Source organism: Falco punctatus, assembly GCF_963210335.1.
Source record: "Falco punctatus genome assembly, chromosome: 10".
Taxonomy (NCBI): domain Eukaryota; kingdom Metazoa; phylum Chordata; class Aves; order Falconiformes; family Falconidae; genus Falco; species Falco punctatus.
The window spans coordinates 14,314,964-14,338,576 of NC_137590.1; the positions used below are offsets into that span (position 1 = coordinate 14,314,964).

General features: G+C 39.5%; 1 protein-coding gene across 3 annotated transcripts; it reads right to left on the reverse strand.

Moving 5' to 3' along the window:
* Positions 1-7,226: 7,226 nt before the first annotated feature.
* YTHDF1 (YTH N6-methyladenosine RNA binding protein F1) lies at positions 7,227-23,574 on the reverse strand. 3 transcript variants are annotated; one of them, XM_080403977.1, is made up of 5 exons: positions 23,160-23,574; positions 22,720-22,744; positions 21,160-21,239; positions 15,021-16,624; positions 7,227-8,699 (listed from the first exon to the last, which is right to left on the reverse strand). In XM_080403977.1, exons 1-4 carry the CDS (start codon positions 23,184-23,186, stop codon positions 15,050-15,052), a joined length of 1,707 nt encoding a protein of 568 aa, XP_080260103.1. In that variant the 5' UTR covers positions 23,187-23,574; the 3' UTR covers positions 7,227-8,699; positions 15,021-15,049. The 3 variants fall into 3 exon arrangements, with proteins under 3 accessions (XP_080260103.1, XP_080260104.1, XP_080260105.1); XM_080403978.1 differs by having other exon boundaries at positions 15,098-16,624; positions 23,160-23,572; XM_080403979.1 differs by lacking the exon at positions 22,720-22,744 and having other exon boundaries at positions 15,098-16,624; positions 23,160-23,572.
* Between the last annotated feature and the right edge of the window lie 39 nt (positions 23,575-23,613).

Below are 23,613 nucleotides of genomic sequence, written 5' to 3' on the forward strand. Positions count from 1 at the left end.
TCTCTCTGAAGCATACGAGCACATATCCGTGCATATGTAAGTAATATATAAACTCATATATACAAAAGCTACTGTCTAGTAGGGAAATCCCCGTGTTTATTCTAGAGTGTGATTTCTTTGACAAACTGATGGCTTATTACGTGCAGAATGTTCTTACTCTACTGAGGACGAAAAGTGATTTGTAGAATGAGGTCTGAGGAAGCTGCAAAACTAACGGTGTTGGAAATGATGAGATTAGATCACAAAGAAAATCCATTTTAACTACCCAGGACTGTGGGGCTCCTGGTTGTACAACATTTCCTGTGGGCAGAGGTGTCAGAGAGGCACTGCCTATGAATCCCCCTTTCTCGGCGATGCGACGGCTCTTGTAAGTAATCTTTCAAACAGACGGAACATTTGCTACGGTCGCCAGGTTAGAGATGCTTTCTGCCTCTGGACAAACTTTACCAGACTGACTAATGGCACAGCTGGGTTCCTGGGAATAATTCAAACTGCTTCTTTATTGCTATACGAGCAACAACTGAGGCATGCTTTAATAGCCACAAGCCTCTTGGGGAAGCCCATGTGGGCTTCTCACTGCAGGTGCGTGGGTGAACCTAACGACCACACGTACTGAGCATCCCCTGTTCTCCCTCCTCTCCTCCTATCTTTCTATTTCTACCATAGCCATACCCTCACACTTCAAAAAACAAGAATGAAAATCGCTGATTTTCACATTTGCCACCTTCCCCCCCTAACTTTGCCCCGGTTCAGGTTCCCTGGCCCCCAGTGCGCCTTTCTGTTCACGCTGCAGAACTGGTGGGGAGGGTCTCGGGTGCTCCCCTTGCAGACTGAGCTTTTCTACAGGCTTTTAACTACTAATGACCCGAATGCCTGGAGTATTTCTGAACAAACCCCCACATATGTTCAGTGACTGAAAAGCACAGAAGCACTGCTTCAGAAACACCTCGTATCTTTCTACTTACCCTCTTCATTACCTCTATGGGCCACTTACTTTTTAGAGCATCAGTCCATCAGGAAGAGGTGTGAGAAGGAAACAGGCTGCGTGCTCTCTCAAATCATAACACAGGTAGTATTCACCAGGGCAGATGATAATTTGTGTACCTTTCTGAGGATGGTTATGCCTCACAACCCAGTCTCATTTCACCAGGAGGCTTTTGAAATTTAACAGGAGGAACCTCTGTGCGCTTTGTAATCTGCAGGTTCACATCCTTGGTTGTACTTATTACTTAAAAGAAACCCTAATGGATTAATAATAATTAAAAAACCTGTCTAAAGACCAGCCTGTCTGCCAGTCTTCTGTGAATACTCTCCTTCTATAATTTATCTTCCATTATCACAAGCTTTGAAATAACTGAACTAGCAACATGCAGGATTTCCCCATCCTCAGCAAGGTCAGTAAGTTAAGGAAAAATCTGAAATGATACCTGGCTCATAAAAATCACTCTTCTTCCCCATCCAGTATTTTACACACTATGGGCAAATTACATTTCCCACAGGGGCTCATTAGTGCTGCTCTTTGCTCAGCATCAGGAAATCTTTCGGAGTTGTCTTTACTCCCAGCTGACTGCTGTTTGTTCTTCTCCTGACTTACTGCCCACCACCCCCCAGTTCTGCAGTGGCATTTTTATAAAGACTGAGCATTTGGACCAAAAAACCCACCGTGCTTCTAACCTCCACGACAAGGAATGAACTGTCAAGTTATGGGAACCAAGCGTACAGCCAAGGAACAACAAGACACCCTTACCAGACTAACAAGTTATAACTCTCGTTCCTTGTCAGAGCAAACAAGGAATTTTATTACAGTTTTAGTATTTTAGTTATAATTTCTGTGTTACAGAGGTCAGATATATAAAACTAGAGGACGCAAAGCAGTCTCCCTTGCCTTCGCTTTTAAAATGCTGCACACCTACTAGAGTGATGCAAATGCTGATACACCTCCTTAATTCTGTCTTTTGTTCCCAATTTCTGCTGGCTGAGCTAGCATTAATGAAAAAAGCATAAATCACTACAACACCCTCACTCCGAAGGCTGAACATTGTGCAACAAGCTAGCTTAGTTAAGTAGGTACGACACATAAAACAAGGCGTAACGAAAAAGCACTGAATTTGGTGTAATCAAGTGCATGACCATCCGAGTGCTGCACACAGATCAGTTCCAGCAGACTTCAATTTAGTATTTTGATTTAAAGGGAGGTCTCAACAAAGTTATGCAGCTACTTGTGTGGGGATTGAAAAAGGTAAAATATGAAAAAAAACCCCACAACATGCCAGTGGCTTATGCCAGAAAACGTGTGCTGGTCTCTCAGAATCTAATACTGTCCCAGAAACGGACATCTTTGCTTCATCATGCTTCATCTCCCCGACAGCGAGCAGCCTCCACCCTCAGCCGCTGCCGATCGCCTCCTTGGCTGTTACCCCTAGTCACTGCTCTATCGCGGAGCACCTATGGGAAAGTACAAAATACCTCCTTTCAGGACTACGTTGTGCAATCTTTAAGCAGAACAGTTCAAAAAAACAGTTCAAAAGAGCTACACGGTGGCACGGGTTGGTTATCTGTCCTAACCTGCACCTGCCTTCCAGGCTTTGTCTCATCTCAAACCTGAGCAGCAGAAACAAGAAGGATCACAGCTTTTGTGCGTTCCAGAACACTAGAAAGGCTTCACATGGGTAAAACATCAGAACAGACGTCTAGAAAGTTTACCAGGTAGTTGCACTTAACACATTTCTACTTTCTCATGCCAGAGAACAATAAATGCCCCTGATGTATTTATGAAATAAGCTTATTACAGGCCAAAACATCAAAATACTTGGCCTTCCAGGTAAGTGTTTTCAAGGGCTCCTGATAATCAGCTTATTTAAAAGTGGCCAAAAGTCTTTGCTGACAGTTTTTGAAGTTGCAAAAGTACTGGTTTGTTACAGACCTCTGCAGAGTTCTTCCCCCTAAAAATCAGACAATCTGCACTCACATAACTGTATTCTGTCAATTTTTTACACATTTATATGAAACAGATTTATATTAGAAAAGGATTTCCATACACACCAACAGGGGAAGAAAGCCACATAGTCTCCGTGACTCCTCAGACCTTCCAAAATTCACTCTATTTCCTGCATGTGCTCACTATCCAGAATTTTCACCCCAAAGGGGCAAAGACGCAGCCACACTGCTGGGAAGTCTAACTTCAGACTTGCATGTGCACAGTATTTAATTAGAAAGTGAACCTCCAGTCAGGTGTAGACACTGATCTACGCTGCCTACCACCACCCACAACGCTTCATCAGAAGCAGGCTAAATACCGCTTCAGCAAAGCATGTTCAGCTGCAGGATCAGTGTGTTCCATCTCTCCGCCACCAGTGTTCTCAGCTAACCAAGATGTGTTGCTACAGGAGAGCCAACAGCAGCAAGAACAGTTTGTACATCAGTAGTTTCTAACTTTGTAAAAGGGTTTGCAGACCGCTAACTTTCAGGGAAGTGCAGGGCAGAGCTCTCCCGGAAAGGCAGATGTTACCAATAACCAGCTTGCTTTGATGACAATTTGCAGATCCGCAAGAGCAGAGCGCAGAAATCAAACTGTGCTGCAGCGTGCAGTAACGCTGCAAATGGGAACACAGCAGCGTAGCAATGGGGGCACTACACAGAAGTTACAAATAATGAAAAAAAGCTCCCTGATAATATATGTATAGATTAATATCTCATTCACTGGTAAAACTCACTTTCTTCCCATTCTCATCCCACAGAATGGGGAGGGAGGCGAGGGAATCAAGACGGTGGCTTGCGATATGCATTACTGCCCAAGGCATTGCAGCAAGAATCTAAAAATACCTGGAGAACGTAGATTTGGCAAAACAAGTATTTACACCTCTTTCCTGCTATCTTCATTATTGAAACCACAGCAAAACATCAGATCCTACTGATTGAGCAGCAGTTGGACAACATTAGAAATACATTTGGTGAAGACTCTACCAACTGTCTGTTGTCATGGTAACATCCCAGGTAAAAATAATTTCTGAATAACTTATAAACAGACAGATGGCATAAAAAACCTCCTACACTCTCAAAACTAAAGGAGATTCAGTAAAAGACAGTGTAGACGCCAGTTCTGTAAAGTCCTGCATGTTGAAGAAAGCATGTCTTCAAGGTCTTCCTTGTGCTGTCAGTAACTCACCTCAGGTACGTGAACAAAAGGGAGATCAGGGATGTTACAGGAGGCGAAAAGATGACACAGAAGTCAAGTCAGCACTCTTTTATGTAGGATTTCTCAAGGGATTACAAAGGTGCCCTGAAATTATAATCCTACATAAGAAAATTAATCCAGTATCATACCAGGGAACAAAAGCTGTTCTTGTCATTCCTAAAACCCTGCCCTGCTTATAGTCTTTACTAGGAAATGAAAAATATTACAGACTGTCATCACTTCACATATTCAATGCATCACTGCATATGCAGTATGCAAATCGATTTTAGAGGATTTTTTTTTCAGCGCAAGTTTTCTGAGGACAGGAAAGCTGTGAAATCAGCAACGTTCACACACAAGAACAATCCCATTCACCCCAACGTGAGGTCAAAGTGCCCATACATGTGAAGTGAAGGAGAACTGAGAATGACGTTAGCTATCAAACAGTCCATTGGACTGAACCACATTACTCAAATCCAAAATCTCCCTCTGCCGAGTCACACCCCAATTAAGTCACTTCAACATTTTGACTCAACTGTCTTAATTCTAAAAATAGGCTGAAACAAGAGCTGTTCTTTCTCAAAGGAACTGTGGACAAGGCAGGCTACAGCCGAGGAGGTCATCACAGAAAAAGCCACAGCTACACTCACGCTATTCTTGGGCAGTTTCACCAATTCCAATTAAAAACCTGCACTTTCACCAAACCAGCGAACAGCTTTCTCCCAAAATGAGCAGATGCTGAGCGCTGTCGTCAAAAAAAGCCAGAGCATTTTTTCAAGTGAAACAGATTGTTCAACATAAAGAATTCAAAGTAACTGAGAGACCAGGAAAAGCAGCATCAGAGCAAAACACACTTCCCTCCCTGCCCCCCACCCCCCCCACCCCCCGGCACATATTATTTGTGCTTCTTCTTTGCGCTTTAACTAAGCTTCCCTTGCTGCTCTTGACTTTTCTCAACAGGTGTACAAAAAAAGGACAGTAACATCACAACAGGTTTTTTTCTTTTGATGGTTTTGTAGTATCTTTGCCTACAAGTTTTTTAATGCCCACACTTACTGGAATTTCCATCTTCCCTAGCCAAATAAAATCACTTGTTATTAAAGAGGAGATGCAGACCCACATTCTGCCACAACTTGTCCATGCTCTCTAGTGCACTGTGGTCAGTCTAATGCCAAGAAATAAATACTATTCTTTTTTTTTCACCAAGATTTCACTAATATCTATGAGTAAATCCATTAATATCTTTGAGTAAGTCCTCCGAACAAAAATATTCTGTGAAGAAACACTTATACCTTTTAATATCAACAGTCCTTTAAAGGGTGAGAGAAAAGAAAAATTTGGACTTTAAGCTTTACATCTCCTATTTCCATCTCCCAGGCCTGTGTAAGGTAAACACCAAAAGTCTGACCTTAACTGCTCAGCACACTGCATTGTGGCGGGGCAGCGATCTTGAACGTGGGTTTATTTTTATGTGCCTGTATCTGCCCTCAGTGTAGATTTAACTTGATCATTTTCTCTACAAGCTCAAGCCACTTAAAACCATCCTTCGCAGTGCCAACGTAATCTCCATGGTATTGGGTACTATTACTTTTGGTGTGACTACTTGCAAATTAATACTTTTTTTTTCCCCCTAAAGATGTTAACGTTCACAGCTCAGCACAGTACAACGCACTGCTATCACCGATCAGTAATTGAACCAGAGAAATAATTTCAATTAACTCTGGAATCAGTATTTGGTGCTACCAGCTATATTTGGCTTAAAAGCAGAAGGCACCAAGGATACATCAAACATGTAAAAACCTCAAACAAAACCAAGGCATTTAAGGAGCGCATTTGAGCACAAATTCTGAAAGCACACAGGCAAGTTCTTTTGGAACTATTCCTTGAATTAATTAAAACAGTAAGAAAGACCTATGACACAAAGTTATTCTACAACAGACACTGGAAGAACATTTCTTCCCCCTCACAGTGTAATTTGAACAATGTGAAACAAAAGGTGTGAGGCACCTCTTTATATTGAAAAGACAGTTGATGGAAAATTAGAACAACCAGCAGCCGAGTGTGATCTTGACACTGAACAATCCTAAAGAAGGTGGTTGTTTCACCCACTGCTAAAATTTTCTCCCCACATAACTCAGATAGTGTCATACAATTCAGCCACAGCGCTGCGATATCCGTAAGAAATCGCTGCATGCTGAAGCCATTATGAATATTTTCTGTGACCCACGATGCCAGATCGCAGGCTAAAATACATTATAACTTCCCCTAACAACACAGCCAAACTGGTTTCAGCTAAAGGCTCTCAATTTGTTATTTTTTGGGTTCTTTTTGGTTGGTTGGGGTTTTTTGCCTTTTTTCTCTTTTTTTAGAAAATATTCACCTGAAAGCTCTACAAAGATTCTTTAGCTCTGAAAAAAAAAAAAAAAGTAAGGAAATAAAATTTGTGTAACTAACTTTTCTCTTCAGGGTCCAGATGGAGTTGAATTCTTTTTGGCTCTGAAATCAACAGCTCTCAGTGTCCTGACATAACAACTGAAACTAACAGCAGGTGCTTTTATTAGATGGTAACATGTTTATAAAACGCAGTTATTGCTTCAAAAAGTCAGTTAAAAAAAGACAGCAACTCAAATTACTGAAGTTAAGAGTTGGGAAATACAGCCAACTGCTGTAAAAGAAACCATTCACAGCTTCACTTCTATTTAGGAAGTTTCTTTTCCCATCCCAGTGAGCCACATCTGCGCTGCTGCCTCCTGAAGGCTACAGGACAACTTCCAATTATTTCTTCAGCTTCTCTACCACACAAGGAGAAGGGAAAGTACAAGTGACAGCCACTGCATGCGCAGGTATTTCCTTTGAGGAATGGTAACATTCAAAACTGCTTAAATGTCCTCTGCAGAGCCCTGCAAAACCCTTCCGCAGTCATCAAGCCAACATCTAGGTTAGTCAATCAAAACACTTTGTGAATTAGCCTTAATGCACGAGTCCACATAAAGGGCGATTATAACACAGGAAGACAACTGAAAGTAGGGAAAAAATGAAAATGACATCAAACTTGCTAAATATGTATTGTTTATTAAGGCTTGTATTCTCCTAGAGGAAAAAGTTAATCTGTCCATTACCCCTTACAGGCAGTAACAGTCCAGAGACAGAGTTATACGTTCTAAATACAAGTCTAAATGATACAGATTAAACTTTATTTAAATTGGAGGTCCTTTTGGAGTAAATAGTATTCAGAAGATACTTGCTTTCTAATATAGTAAAAGATCCTCTACAATAAACACGTGCAGATTCAGTGTGCTAGAGCAGCGGACATGAGCACCATTTCCATGCTTAATTGGAACTCCAGTTGGTGACAGGTTCTCCGACGGTCCCCTCACTCCACAAAAACATGACAGCAAATTCAGTTTCTTAAAACAGGTTTTTTTACTCATCCAACAGAAAAAAATTAGACATACACACTGTCAATTTTAAACATCTGAGGCATAATCCATCATATTATCCGTACTATTAGTTCCTACGTTAAAGCTCAGCATTATTGGTATAAAAACTTTAAATGGCATTAGGATTTGGGGGGTGGGAAGGAGTAATGAAGGGAAGGATTAAAAATGATCTGCAATTAACTAATAACACCTGAAAGCTGAAACAGGTTTAAACACATTGTCCAAAACCCCTGCAATGTTGATAGCATCACATTATTATTTAATTAAGCTACAAAAACCGTAAAGCAGAATTATGGCTGAGAGAAAGTGTCTCACTCACTCTCGGCAGGATATGTTATAACAAATGCACACTGAAGCACTGGTTAACAGAATGTGAAAGGGAAATATTTTCCAGAGAAACAATTTCACTGACAATTTGATTTTTCTACTAGACAGAAAAAACCAACATGGTGCATTAGCAATTTTAAAAGTGTAATTGTACAGATAAATAAAGAGGCATAGCAGCTGCACAAAGTGATCAGAAATTTAGGGTTTTTTTCATTTCAAAATTCTGAAGTGCAGTATATTGAAAATTTTTTAAATGACAAAAATCAATGCATGGTTTCTTACTTTCGCCATGAAGGAAGAAGGTTTGGGAGGAGGATAAAGGAAGATTTGTCATGTATTCTCCATAATATCTATATCTGGCTAGGAACATAATTTATGCCAAAATGAAGTCTTTGGGAAGCACTGACACTTTAGTATGCTCGTGTATAGGTCCACATTAGGTTAATATAACTGTTTACCAACTTAAAAAAAAGACACACCTTTATTAATGATTTCTACAGAATTTTACATAGAAAAAAAGGTACAAATTAATGCAGATCTGCTTGGGCAAAAATAAACTACAATGTACTTAAAGATGCTTAATTTCCCCTGCACGAGAAGATATATTGGAGCTGAAAGCTTTAGTTTGTCCTGATGCCAGGATACAGCACCAGTATACTTAAATTTTGTTTCTCATAGTCGAATTTAATATCAGTTCTAGTATATATATATCAAACTGTATATGTTTATTCTTATTGTTTGTTTCGATTCTGACGTTCCTGCAAAGAGAAAAAAGTTAAAAGTTAAGAAAGATTTTAGCCAAATGAACAAGCAAATGAACAGCACTCATGTGATCCCAAACAACACACTTTGTTAGAACATTGCTGCTACATTTCATAACTATACCATATATAGCTGACAAGCCCAGGGATTTGACAACTTAATATTAAGTGCAGAAAAGCTGAATACCTGCACAGCCACTTCAAACTGACAGCAGATAAAGGTCACAGCAGGGAAGTAAGAAAGGATTGGAGTATCAACATCCCTAAGCAGAAACAAGGACCTGCAATATTCTCCTTTCTGGGTTATTTTAGCTACTGCAGCAGTAGCGCAACCAATACAAGAGGAGCAGAAAGGAGAAGGTAGATCACTGAACTTCACAGAACTAGTATAATTTTGAGGCACTCAAATGACTTTGTAGTTCAGTCACATTCAGTAAAAGCAAGGATTTGAGCTCTCTAGAAATTCTGTTCCTAGTTCTTCCTATCTGTTCATCTACTCTGGGAGGCACTGTGAAATACCTGACAAGTCAGGGGTGAGGTGGGGGGTGGGTGGATAATAATAATAATAATAATAAAATAATCAGGTGGAAGAAAATTTATGTACTTTTGTGCAATCTGATAAAAACCAGCACAGCTAGACTGAACAATCCAAGAATTTCTAAAAGCATTCTAGAACAGAAGCCAGCACGCTCTTTGAAGTCTCCCTCAAAAGTTTCTGCTAACCACAAATACTGAAGACAGGTAAAGGTAAGCTAAGGGATACCTGCAGGCAGGCATCCCTCAACTGCTCTAAGTCTTCATCTAACCAGCTTGTGCTCTCCCAGCAGCAAAGGGTCACGCCTCTGCTCCGATTTGGAGCACAGCCTCTGCTCAGGACTTACACAGACGAGTTGAGCAATGCAGCAACAAAAAAGGGGGGACTTCAATAACTGTTTCAGGAGCCTCTTAAGCTGCAGAACATGCAGAAGAGAGCAAGCCAAGTTCAAAAAAATATGCTGCTGTATCTTTAGGCCAGTGTGTTTTTCCAGCTAAGACACTGCAGACTGAAAAGAAAGGGCTCAGCTGACTGCTTTCCCTTTCACCCCAATGGTGTTTAAAACAGACTGTAGAGCACAAAACCAAACCCCATTTCAAGCAAGAAAATTGTGCAACAGCCTAAGCATGAACAACAGTCAACTCCTAAACTAATGCCTTCACATTTTACTTGTTTTGTGGAATCTTTCTGTATAAAATTCATCTTGGAATTGTTTCTGCTGCGATGTAAAGCTTATTTGCAAATATACCAAACACTATAGATGTAACAGACTGTATTTGGTACTTCAGCTGGTCACAGCATAAAATCAGGAGTTTTTAAAAAATGGAATTTATTGATTTTTAGCTTCCAGGCAGAATAATAGTAGTACTTCAATTTTCATAAAAAATACGCCAACAAAATCTAGTATAAATTCTTACTCTATGATTTAAGACAGAAGTAAAAGACAGCAAAATTTTTTTACCAAACCAAGAGAACAGACCACGTGAAGTGGTACAATTTGTTTTAGAAATCTAAACGCCTTCTATCTTTTAACTGCTGACTTGTGATGAACTGTCAATAATAGTCATTTCTTAGTGGCAGAGTATCAGAACATATCAGGTGTTGTATGTTCTTAATGAAAAGAACTTATGGCTGCCTGACACTTCCAACAAAAGGTGGTTAGGAAGAGTATCAAACTAAATTGTATTAAGCCCATTTTCAGGCTTCCAAAAAAGTAATCGTTCCATCCTACTTCCATTTCTATGATGGTAAATCCCCTTTACCTTGCTCCGCTGCTCCACCATGTTCACCAGCCCATTCTTTCCCATTGCCATCTTATATAACTTAAGTTTTCTGTGTAGTATTCCACAGACCCTCATAATTCCACCTTCTTTTAAACATCAAAATTTTCCATTTTCATGGACTAGTTGCTCATAAACAGAAGACTGGCTAGCACCTGAGATTTTTACCTGATACATAGAAAGTATGCTCACAGCATTCAGAGACTCAGCTCAGGCTTTAGAATTCAGTAAAAAGTGCTATTTATTGAGCAAGTTATTAAGCAATTCCTCCTACACTGCTTTCTCTCTCAGGCACTAATCTGAGTTTTCCTTCTAAAAAGTATCTGAAACCATATAAACTGACAGGGAAGAAACTGATGCAACAATTCTTCATGCTCTTGAGCAGGGCTGTTTTTTAGAAGCTCTTTCAAACTCTTCTCCTTGATACTATTTAGCACCACTGCAAGCAAGAAGCACTTTTGTAAGCAACTAACAAAGCTCTGGTCATCTTGCGTTTTGAAGATCCATCCAGGAGTCTTCACTGTTTCTCTTCTCCAGGGGAATTCTCTGGTATCTCACAGGGGAGTTCCTATTGCATACTTCTCCTTCACAACATTAATATGCATAGTCTTCAGACACAGGAAAAATGGGTTTTTGCAAAGCTTCCAATTTGGAGACACTCACCGCTGTCTTAACTTTTGTTCCTTTCACCTCAGTCTAAAGCAGCTGTCAACTTTCTGTCTACACTTGATTTGTTAAGGTCTGCAGGATGAAAGCATTCATCTTCTGACACAAAAATATAAATTTTTCTTTGTATCAGAAAACAAATCAGTATTAATCTTAAAATACTATTTTTTTTAACTACAGTTTTGGAGGAAAGACAATATTCCATCCTCAAAAGCTGTGAGTCAATGAGTGTGTTCACAGAAAGCATACTGAAAGGAAATGCACAATGCTAGACGAAAATGAGTACTTCTAAGGGCCAACATGCATTAAGCTAACTACCACTTTACAGTAATTTATCACCCAAAAGGAGTAACAGTAAGCTCGGTGACTCAAGAGCTTTCTAAGACCATGCAGCTCTTTCAACACAACACCAAGGCCGAGTGCCTTGACACAGTTCAGAGGTGATGGTACAGCAATCCAGCCCGGTAACTGACCATCTAGTTAAATACAGATCTACCCAGACGAGCTGCTGACAGTAGATCAACCCACCTGTCCTACTACATGAGATGCAAATAAAAATACCAAAAACTTCAACAAGTTTATTTTCTTTACAAGCTTTTTAACTTCAGAGGACAATTTTTTTAAGACTATGCAAGCATGTTTCTAGGGAATGTTAATAATTACTGCCACATTATACTGTATTTTCTTTTTAAAGAAGCTCTCTCACACATGTTGCGACTTTTTTTGTATTTTAAGAGCATGAGCTTTGATCACAGACATTACTCTCTTTGTCAACAGCTGTAGCAGCCCCGGAAACTAACTGAAAAATGCTAGGTGGAAGAGATTTCAAGCCACTCCCTTTTTTTTTTGCTATTTAATTTCAGATACAAATATACTTCTATTACTCCTCTCCCAGGTTCTGGGTCAGAGTGGGCTTAAATAGTTTATTACTATGGCAAATCAAAAGCTGGACTTGCATCCCAACATGAACAAATCTTCCCTCAATTCTAGATGATGATGCAGTCCTTAAGCAATGCTAGTAACACTGATGAATCTTTGGCACTTCCAACGAATTTCATGCAGCATTATACCTGCCAAATCCTCTTTTGATGATTTGGCATTAACACAGTGGTTCCTAGATCAGTTGAACTCAGAGAGCACACACTGGAGCTTACTCCACATGCACTAGTGAAGGAAAACACTGGTTAGCAACAAACTGTAATCATCTAAAGAAGTGAAATGCAAGTGGCTTGCATTGTACAGATTACATGAAGTTATTCTTCCCTACTAAATATTTGTGTATAAATGGAATTAAAGCATTCAAGCCCTCCATGTTCTCTAGATTTTTAGGAGTTCTGGCCCTTTGTAATCACAACAGTGGTGAAACGGAAGCACAAAATTTCCACAAGTGATTTTACAGCTAAACACAGTATAATGAATAAAAAACATAGCAACTGGAAAGCCAATTAAGATGGCACATACACAAACAACCATCTGAAAATGTCTATTAGGTCGTAAGAGCAGTAAGATTCTTCAAAAAACTGTTGTCATAAGAAGGTTAACTTTGCATAACAGGAAGGTTTCAACTTCAATAGCACAAACTTCTCAACAATAAGAAGTTTACGTGGGTGCATATCCTGTAAAAAACCCTCTTTTAGTAATCAATTGACTTGTAAAATTCATTTAGTCAATGAAGGGGAAAATACTAGCTTTCCAGACAATAGCTTTATAGAATGCAACCCGACAAACTGTATCTTTTCTTTCCCTCACTGTTCATCTGCTTTACCTCTCTAGCACTATTAACTTCCTCAGCATACTTCAATTGTATATTGTCCTATTCTCTAAGCTATTTGAAGGAATCTAAGAAATGTCAAATCAGACTCCATAGCTCATTTTCTGAATGTGTCATATAAGCTAGAGCCTCAGTTTTAAATGAGGTAGAAAAAAATGCATTGTTTTGAAAAACTGATCCTGCTATAAAGCAGTGGCCTGGGTAAAACTACTGTATCAGCACTTCAACTGAAAGTGGGAAATAGTTGTGTATATTAAAACAACCCAAAGCAGGATCAGCCCAGTAGCTGAACATCACGCCCCTGAGCTACTGCAAAGCAAAGGAAGTTTGGTGTTAACAGCCATCGGGACCCTCCCCAGGCCAGTAAACAACTGTTCCAACACCAGATCTCCTATTGCTTTCCCAGTACTCTCACTCCTTAAACATGCACATCATCCTCCCCTCCAGACTTGGAAGCAAATCACAGGGAGACTGCGTTAAAAAAACGCAAACAATTATCCCCCCTACACTGTAAACACTGATCAAAGGAACCCAGACCTTTTGACTTATTCAAGATTCTCTCCTACATAAGGAAACACCTCTCCAAGATAGAGGTTGCATTAAAAACTGAATGGCTAATTATCTCCTGAATCACAGAATAGAATCATAGAATCATTTAGGTTGGAAAAGACATTTAAGGTTATCAAGTCCAACTGTTAATTCAGGAAAGTCCACCACTAAACCATGCCTTTAAGTACCACATCTACAAGTTTTTTGAACACTTCCAGGGATGGTGACTCCACCACCTCCCTGGGCAGCTTGTTCCAGTGCTTGACCACCCTTTTGGTGAAGAAGATTTTCCTAATATCTAATCTAAACCTCACCTGGCACAACTTGAGGCTGTTTCCTCTTGTCCTGAAGGAATGAGGTGTGTAAGTAAAGGCTTTTAGGTTTTAGCTTGTGGAATCCCACAGGGAGTACACAGGAAAAAAAACAATTCTTAAGCTCTCCTTCCCTGCTGTATTGAGGTATGCCATGCACATCATATCTTATGGCTAGGAAAAGCTGAGCTAAAAAGTTAAGACACTGAACTCCTTCTCTCTCAAAATTTAAGGGTACATTCTACTAAGACAGTTTAAAGCAATTTTATCTGCGCTTTTAAACAGCAATAAAACCTTTAAAATGGCAACTTCAATTTAAGCCCCAGGAACATGCATTAAGTTTGTGCTTCAAAAACATTTTGAAGCAAGTGTGAGCTGTGCTAAACTAGCCTGTCAAAAAAAATGCTTCTTAAACGCTATACAAAAAGGGTCTATGAAATACTATCAACATCAAGCAACTTTAAGTGTTAACTAGCTAGTAACTACACATCCCAACACCTAATATTTTGTCAGCCCATTACTTGTAGACTGACTAATTAGAAAAAGGCATTCTTGAAACTGAGGTCATGGGATGGATAAGGACAGAGGTCTCTTGCGGTAGACTTGGAGCCATGAAAGTTTTCCCAGTTACTGCCCATATTTCTCCTACTACATTGTCACTCCAAACTTCTTTTCAAGAATTAGTAGACAGATTAGACCTGGGAACTGAAAACCTTTATTCACCCAAATAATAATACATGTGACTTCAGCAGCAGAAACGCAATCTTTCTAGCACTATTCCAGCAATTTTATGCAACTCTCTTTTCCACAGACATCAACTGAACAAACAAGGTCAGGCCTCTTGCTCTTAAAGGTGATGTACAAATTTCAAATACCAATACAGGTATGAACTTTAGTAGTCTTAGTTCCAGTCAAACAGTGTTAAAACACCTCATATTTAAGGCAAAAAACTTAATCACTGGCAGAAAAAAAAATCTGCAACTATTTTGTAGTTTATCAATCATTTTAAGATAAAAAAATAAATCAAACTCCAAAGAACTGGACATAATGTCCTTTACCTGCATTACTGCTTAGCCTTCTGTTTTGAAACCCATTAGCTATGAAATTGTCACAGACAAATAAGCGTCAGTTTGTTTTTTGTGTTGTTAAACACACATAAAACCATCAAGTTGAGATGTATTAAAAACATTTCGAATTCCTACTTACATTTTTTCCACCATAGCAGCCTTCACATTTCATTTTCCCCATATCTGTGTATAAAATAAATTTTTTAATAAGTTTACCTTCCGCACCACCTCCTCCTCTTCTTGGCGCTTTTCATAATGAGAAAAGTCATCAAAGATGGAGGTCGTGTGCTTGTAAGTAGCAATAATTTTAAGCACTTGTTTTGCTTTTTCTAAGGGCACCTCCTGTGTATCACGGGAGTTTGTAACGGGTTTGTTGTCATTGTTCTCCAGCCTGATGTGTCGGAGCTGGTTGTTGGGCACATCCTTCACAAAGATCCACTTGACATCAAATTTCCCCTTCCACTTGTCCTGAGACCAGACACCTGCACTGGTGCCATAGTCCACAGGTGATTTCATCTCTGCTACTCCACAGAAGTGTCCACTGCCATTGACACTGAACAGCAAGTAGACTGGACCCTTGCTATTCATGGACCGAAAAGCACTGTCCAAGCGTTTGTTGCCATGTTCCGTACTACACCAAATAGAATACTTAATGGAACGATGAATGTCATCCTCAGAATAGCTCTTTATTATGAACACACGTCCATTTTTAAGGTTCCATTCAAAATCTTTAGGGTTATAACTGTGAGCAGCTTTCAGTTTTTCAAGAACAGGATGGGACTCACCACTCGGAACAGGGTTAGGCTGGGTACTGCCAGCTGAGCTGTTGTCATTACCAGTTCCTCCGCTTTGGCCAAAAGCTGCATTTCTGTTGCGAGGAGCTACCCAGCGATTTTGGGGTGGCTGTTGAGGGGTCTGATACTGTGGCTGAGTCAATGGAGGAGGCTGAGTTGGAACAGGCTGAACAATTGGTTGCTGCGGCTGTGGAACAGACTGAGGAGAAGGTATCTGTTGGGGGGCAGGAACTTTTGCCACAGGACCCTTATTGTCCCAAGTACCTATGTCCATATTATGCTTTATAGGTGGAGGCGGCAACGCTCCTCCAATTACAGGTCCAGTTTTTGTTTTCATTTTAGGCTGTGGTTTTGCAGGCTTGCTAGCAATAGCAGCCCAAGAGGTTGGTTTAGATACTGGCAAATTTACATTAGATCCACCGTTACCAGAGAGGGCACCTGTCATCCCAGCACTGTTGACAACAGAACCTACTGTTTTCACCGCAGAAGTTGTAACGTCTCCACCAATCTTAAGTCCAACCATTCCCTGTTCAATACTGTTCATTCCAGGAGCTTTATTTAATGTATCGTTATGAAATCCTGTTTGTCCATCCACAATGGTCCCACCCAGTGAACTAGGTGGGTAGCTGTAACTGCTCCCATATGCTGAACTTTGAGTCTGCTGTCCTTGGGATCCACTTGTTCCCCAAGCTGAGAAGGCAGGATTTTCAGGGAAAAAGTTAAACCGGTGTTGATAGATATTATTTCCCAGACCCCCAGGCTGTCCAAAAACAGCATCGTGCATAAAGTGGTGATCTCCATTACTGAGCTGTCCATAGGTAGTGAGATATGGGATAGGAGGATCTCCTCCTGTAGACCATGGTGCTTCACTGAGAGAATACGGGAACCCAATTGATGGTGGATAATAACTGGACAGATAAGGATCAGTCATTGATGGATAGCTACTGTTCTGTTAAAGAAAAAAAAAAAGGTAACCAGATATAAAAACCCCCTTTATTTATAAATAGCCACAACACTGTTCATCACCAAATAGAAAAGAACAATAGAGACAAGGTAATTTAATTCCTAATTACAGATCTTAGTATACACTCCAGGAAAGATTCAGGGCTAAAATGCAGTATCTGGGCATTTATAAGCACCAGGACTAGTGGCTCAGAATGAGGTTAGTACTTGAGATTTTGAAACCATGTAAGCTTAGTCACATTACTAAGGGTACTTAGTGGCTTCTTCTAGAATTATTTCATCTATAATACCCCAAAATATTTCAAGGAACTTTGTATAACAACGTATTTTGTGTCTCTCAGAACTAAAGACATTTTGCATTTCTAGATCACTACATGGGAGAAGTTTAGATTGTATTACTTTAACATGACAATACAAGTAACAGAAAATATGATTACAGTCCTCATTACGGAATTGTTTTGAGGGGTCAACAGTCCCCTCAAACAAATAAAACATACCTGAAGTGATAAAACATGCAATGGCTACTCCTGACATAAACAGGATCACAGTGAGATCACACGCTAAGAAGCATGTCAAGTTTGCTGTAGCTAAACCTAACAATTACAAACTGAAATTGAAGTGATTGGTATACTAGAGACAAATATATGCAAATATGACACGTGAAAACATGCCATCCAAATTCTTTGAGAAAGACCCTATTCAGCCTTTCACAAAAGTCTCTTCCTCCCCCAGTAGGTAAGTTACAAATGTGCAAGACTCTTTATCACTGTCCTTTGCAAACAGGCCATCTCTTCTGCTCTATGAAATAAGAGCCTGACTGCTACAAACCAGCAGATCCCCCTCTGAAATTCTAGCTTTTCCTCCCTTTCAACTGCTTCTTAGAGCAAGCTGAGAAGCCTCTCCTTCCACTGCAAATCTTCTGCTGTACTTGCTTTTGAAGCATTCTGTGTTTCTCATATTCAACAATGCAAAAGAACAAACACAGAATATTCAAGATTATTTAAAGAGGAGTACAATCTATCTTAGAAGCATGTATTTTGGAGACCTTCCAAACTGACACTCTAACTGTAATTACCAGTGAGGGAGCGGGAAGGTCAGCCTTTCCTGTTAAGAAGTCAAACAGTAGCTAGCTTTCCTTACTCATGGAGAAGGATCATTTTAAGAAGAGGAATTAAGATTTCTTTCAAACAGCAACATTTCTAAGTTGACAAAATGTATGCAAAAATCGGCAAAACTGCAACAGAACTTCAGTCATTTTTCAAAAATATCAGGTTCTTTCTCAGCTCATTCAAAAAATGAAGTAAAAAAAACCTCCTTGCTGAAAATAAGCATAATACCCAACCGATAACAGACTTTTACTGCTCATTTTTCAATGCCTCCTTCCAGGATACCCCAAAGTCACAGCAATTCAATACCCTTACTTTCCATATACAGAATGATACCACAAAAAGCATCCAAGACTCACATATAGTACTGCAAACACTTCTGAGACTTAAACAGCCTGAATCCAATGTTACTGATTCAAAAGAAATAATCTCTGCCACTGCTCATGCCGCCTTTATTTACATGCAAATTCTGTCATTAACAAGAGGTACACAATCCACCTTCCTATGACAAGATCTAAATACATTTGATTTTCTAAGGCTCCCAAGCTTAAATAATCAATATTTAGCATATGAAAACGTTTTTCTAGAAGACTTTACTTTGAGATTGCTATGTGTTATATCTTAGCTTTAATACAAGAAAAATGTAAAACCAAATGCAGGCGAAAGGGAGGAAACATCGATAGTTCTTTGGAGATACTTTCATTAATAAATTCTACATCTGTAGAATATATGAAGACCAAAAAGAATAAGCAGATTTTTTTGTCCTAAAATATTTCTGCTGAAGGATTCTAGACAATTCCTGAGACTGTCACCTCCTGTCACATAGCCTGTAAAGCTTCCACAAGGATTCTAACAAGATTAAAGGAAAGTTTTAGCAGACATCCTTGCAAAACATTCAATCTATTTTGACTGGCTTTATGCCAGTGTGTAAAAGAGACTCTGACAGAAGTCCTTCACTGCAACAGCAGAACATCTATTTCAACAAACTTATCCCTGACCTTTCTGCACTCTTCTACATTTTTTTTTTTAATTAAAAAGAAAGAAACAAACAAACCAAACCATTGTGTTAATTCGGAAGGGAATCCTCCTTTCTCCCAAAGTACACTACTTGATAGTAATTCCCTGTTCCTTACGAATAATCTTTTGGTTCTGGATGACATTACATGGGAGATGCCTTTCTTGCTTTGAGTATGACTTTGCATATAAATACTCTACTTCACTCATTTCCCTTTGCACTTGAAAGTACTTTTACTGTGCTTTATAACAAAAAGCTATCACATCTCAAATTCAATCTGTATGACCTACTGCTATGTGGATACTAGAACATTTATGGAAAGAAAAGGCAGTACCACTACTTAGAAGCAGTTAACAACAGGAAAAGGGAAGACAATTATATTTTAGCTCATTATAACATGTTCAATACTAATCTGTATTTTTAAAAGATGAAATTAACACAATATTGCCAACCTACATTTGATTTTTTATGTCAAATATATTATTGTGTCCGCTGGGGTTTTAATTTCTTAAGTTTTGGGTTTTTTTAAAAATTCATTTGGTTTCAATTTTTTTTGTAAGTCACTTACATTTTACAGCAATTTTAAAGGGCTGAATAAATCTGACTGAATAACTAGATAATAAGGCTTTGTTCAGAAACATGGTTGTCTTCAGTACAAAAATCTCACCATCCTAATTAACGTTACCATCACTTTCCACTTAATGTGAGACGACCTACACAATTGTTTCTTGTAGCATACCAATTTCTTACTGCAACATAAATAAATCTGTCAATGGAGCTACACTTTAATGCCAGAAAACTTTATTAGAATTATGGAAATTCTAATCATCATAGCAATTTTCCCATCTAAACCTAATAATAGGGCTTGTTGAAGAATTAAAATATAATAGATTCTACATTTTTTCTATATGAAGTAATTAAAAATTATATACAAATATGATGAAATGGAATTTCAAAACCTCAATTTCTTTCAAAACTAATTTAGCATTAAAAATTAAAATTCCACTTCCTTTTTTTCTCCACAAATTCCCTGCTTTTATACCTGCTACAGTACATTAATTCCAGAGAAGAGGGAATGCTCCCCATTAAATCATTTTAGCTTCATATAAGCTTAGAGAACATGTCCATGCTGCAGAGAACAACGAAGCTTAGCTTGGGAGCTGGAACCCACACAGTGCAGAGCTCAGAAGACAATCCATGTTGTCCTATACACACACTTGCCCCAACATCCACAGTGGTCTTTCTAGATTGCTTCCAGGATGGAAACAAGCTCAAGTCTATCTATACTGTCCTAAATTTTGCACCCTTCCTCAATGCTGCTATGATCCAAAACAAATCTGTAACACAGTTCCATCTATCTGACTGCCCTAACAAATAGGTCTAATACATTTGAAAGTAACGATACACAGTACATGAATTAATGCTGTTTGCTCTAGTGTTTATGTTCAAGATGAAAACAGTCTCCACAAGTGAAACAGAACAGCACGTTATATGCTTTTTTTTTTTTTTTAGCATGTAGAATAATTTTCTTTTGAAATCAAATTTGGTGATGTCACCAGCATTAACATTGGCATCTATCAGCTTCCAGATGAGTTATAAATTTCCCTTTTGAAACATAACACTTAGCCTTTCTGCCAACAAATAATACTGTACCTCTGGTAGGTGTCTCTCTGAAACAGTATTTCATATTTGTGAAAGAAAACTTTTTGCATCTCCAGTTTCTATAGATTTTGTTCACTTCTAAGATTTGAATGTTAAGTCAAAAATTACTTCCCTGATATAATTTTCCCTTATAATGGTATTTAAGTCATGTGTGTTGATTTAATGTATGTTATAACGACCCAGGTTATACTGAGAGTTTACATTACAGAATCTTACTCTAAAAATAACACAACTTTAATTTGTAAAATATTTCAGAGGACACAAAAGAGCAACAGTATTTGCTGGAGTGTAAAAAGCAAGTGGGACAACTCTACAAGCTGCCTAGAAAGCATCAAAACCAAATTTAAACTACACTAATTTCTAGGATTATACAAATTATACGAATCTAGAGAGCCCAAAAGCAGAACCTTCAGACTCCCACACACAACTCATCTGTCAAAGAACTGTAAGATCAAACAGTCTGTCACAGTACAACCGTATCAATAACCTGCAATTTGAGGAGCAATCAGCGGACACTAGTTGGAGCATTAAGTTCATTTTCACTTGTGGCCATCTGGATATGCAGAGTAATATTAGCTTTGTGAGCACAAATGCTAGTTGTATTACCAAGTAACACAATATGCTAGTCATTTCTTTTTCCATCTCTATTTAAGGAATTTGCTCCCTCAACACAATCCTATGAATTGAGTGCCAACAGCATGCCTAAGGAAAAAAAAACGAAGTTAAAAATACACTAACCTGATTTGACTGCCCAGAAAGGTAAGGTTCAAAATCGTTGTCATGAACTGTATCCTTCTGATGTAACGAACCATTTTGTACTAGAAGAAAAATGTTACAACATATCATAACACTGCTTAGCAGCATTTATGTAGACTTCCACCCTATGTTATTTCATGAAAAGCCGTATTTCTTCTTCACAGCATGAAGATTCCTATAAAGACCAAGGGATGACATTTTTCCCTCAAATGGTTTCTCTTTATATTATTGCTTATAAAACTAAATTTGAGTAAAATTTAAAATATTCTGCAGTCGAGAGTAAATAGACAACTCCTGAATTAACTCTGAACAAAAAAATAATTATTGACAATAATTTTGTGAAAAATATTGGGAAACAACCTTTATTGTTCTGGTCCATAATTAGAACTCTTAGAAACTCACAGTTCTCCCAGCATGTGTCATTCACTGCTTAAGTTGGCTAAAATAAGATGAGGTGAGGTTACATTTAATTATGAAATAGTGACCACTAAGTGCCTTAATAACCTGACATTTTCAAGAAAACTTAAGTCTCGGTTTTCTCATGTGTAAAACAGAAATCTCTGCCATAATCAAAGGCCTACTTAAGCATAAATTTATGCATGAAAAGCATTCAAAACCCATTACTGGAAGATATGCAAACTAAAACCTGTTATTAGGTCACTTCAAATACTATTCTTAGTTTAGTTTAAATTTAAGAAAGAGAGATCAAACACATTATGTGATAGCTGCTTTATTTACTTATTTCATAGAACAGCTAAACTAAAGGTAACTCTACACCAAATAGGATGTTTAGCAGCCAAGCTTGGGAATTTACCAAAGTATTTCTGTAAAGATTGTCAGGGAGAGTACAAGTAAGAGAGTATTTACAAACACAGGGAATACTGTCAAACTTTCTGTAACGAGATGTAGCTGGATTTTTAAGGCAGGTTAAGATATATTAAAAACCATTTATAGAGTTGAATATTGTTAAGTTTCAAAGCCTAAACAATTAACACACTAGTGATCACAGTAACAACAAAGGTATTTTCTTAGATTACTTGTTATTAAATTTAATTTCAAACAAAGCACAGGAGCTATCATAAAAAGCTTATTACCTCATCAGAAGCTAACTATTTTTTTAATTTTAAAAATATCCCTAAATTTTGTAGGCTTATATATAACATCTGGTACATACATCAGTCAACAGCAGAACAGTAACAGAACTGTACTCATACAATAGGAACAGTGCAGAATTACGTAAAAATGCATATTGAACTGGCATATCCTTGTGACTTTACAAACAGATCTGCTTTAAGGAAATGAAGAGCTTTATTATATTTAGTACTAATGCATAGTCCTTCCCACTGTAAACTCAATAGCATTAAGTGGGATGCAAGCAAGCTCGTATGAATAACAGTTTATGCTATTTTTGAAATGAAGCACAGCTTCCAGATGTTATCACCACGGACTAGGAGCAATACCTTTCTGCTCGCCTACAGGTACCTGCGCAATTCATCTGTTACAGTAACAATTTAAACAATCAGATCTCAGCGTGATCCTCACCTTTATTATCCTGTCCTTTCGGTCTCTGGGAAGCCATAGCAGATGATTGGGTAAAGGAAGGGGGGGGGGAAAGAGGAGAAATAAAAGTTATTTTTAGAAACACGCTTATAGTGTCACTGCAAAACACACAAGCTTTTGAGGACGGGTAAGAGGCTCGCAAAAATGGCTAACAAGATATCCAGGTTTGTTTAGACTGGGGTTGCGGAGTACGCTTCATGGCTCATTCAGCACCGGCCTGCCTTAGAAATGGCCACGGCTCTCGAAAGGCTGTGGGAACGTGCTGTGCCCATGGGGGAATTTAACGAGAGAGATTAAGGTGCAAAGAAGCCGGGAAGAAGAAGAAAAGCCTCTCCCGTGCCAGAGGCAGGCACCGGCCTGCGAGGGACCCCCCCGCCCGTCGTGGGGAGGCGGCAGGCCCCGCGCTTTGCTTCGCCACTTACCTGAGGGTCAACGCTTGTGGCAGACATAATTCATGTACAGGGCCGCCGTGGTTCAGCAGAGCGGGCCGGAGGAGAAGGCAGGGCCGCGCGGCGCGGCAAGGCCTGGCGGAGGCGCCTCTCCCCTCAGGCGGCGGCCAGGGAGGGGAAGGGGCCGGGGCCCAGGGGGAGGGAAAGCGGCCGCTGGCGCGCGCGCCGCCGCTCGGCGGCTCCTCAGGGTGGCCCAGGAGACGGTAGGCCGGCCCCGGTCCAGTGCCTCGCCTCACCCTGCCGGTCCCGCGCCTCGCCTCACCCTGCCGGCCCCGTCTCTTCACATGCCCCCGGGCCGCGCCGCCCGGGCCTGCCCGCCGCCGTCGGGCCGCAGCGAGGGATGGAGCCTGAGCCTCCAACTCCAATGGCGGCGGGCGCCGGGCTGCGGTGACGTCAGCATCGACAGCGCGCGGGGCACGCCGGGAAA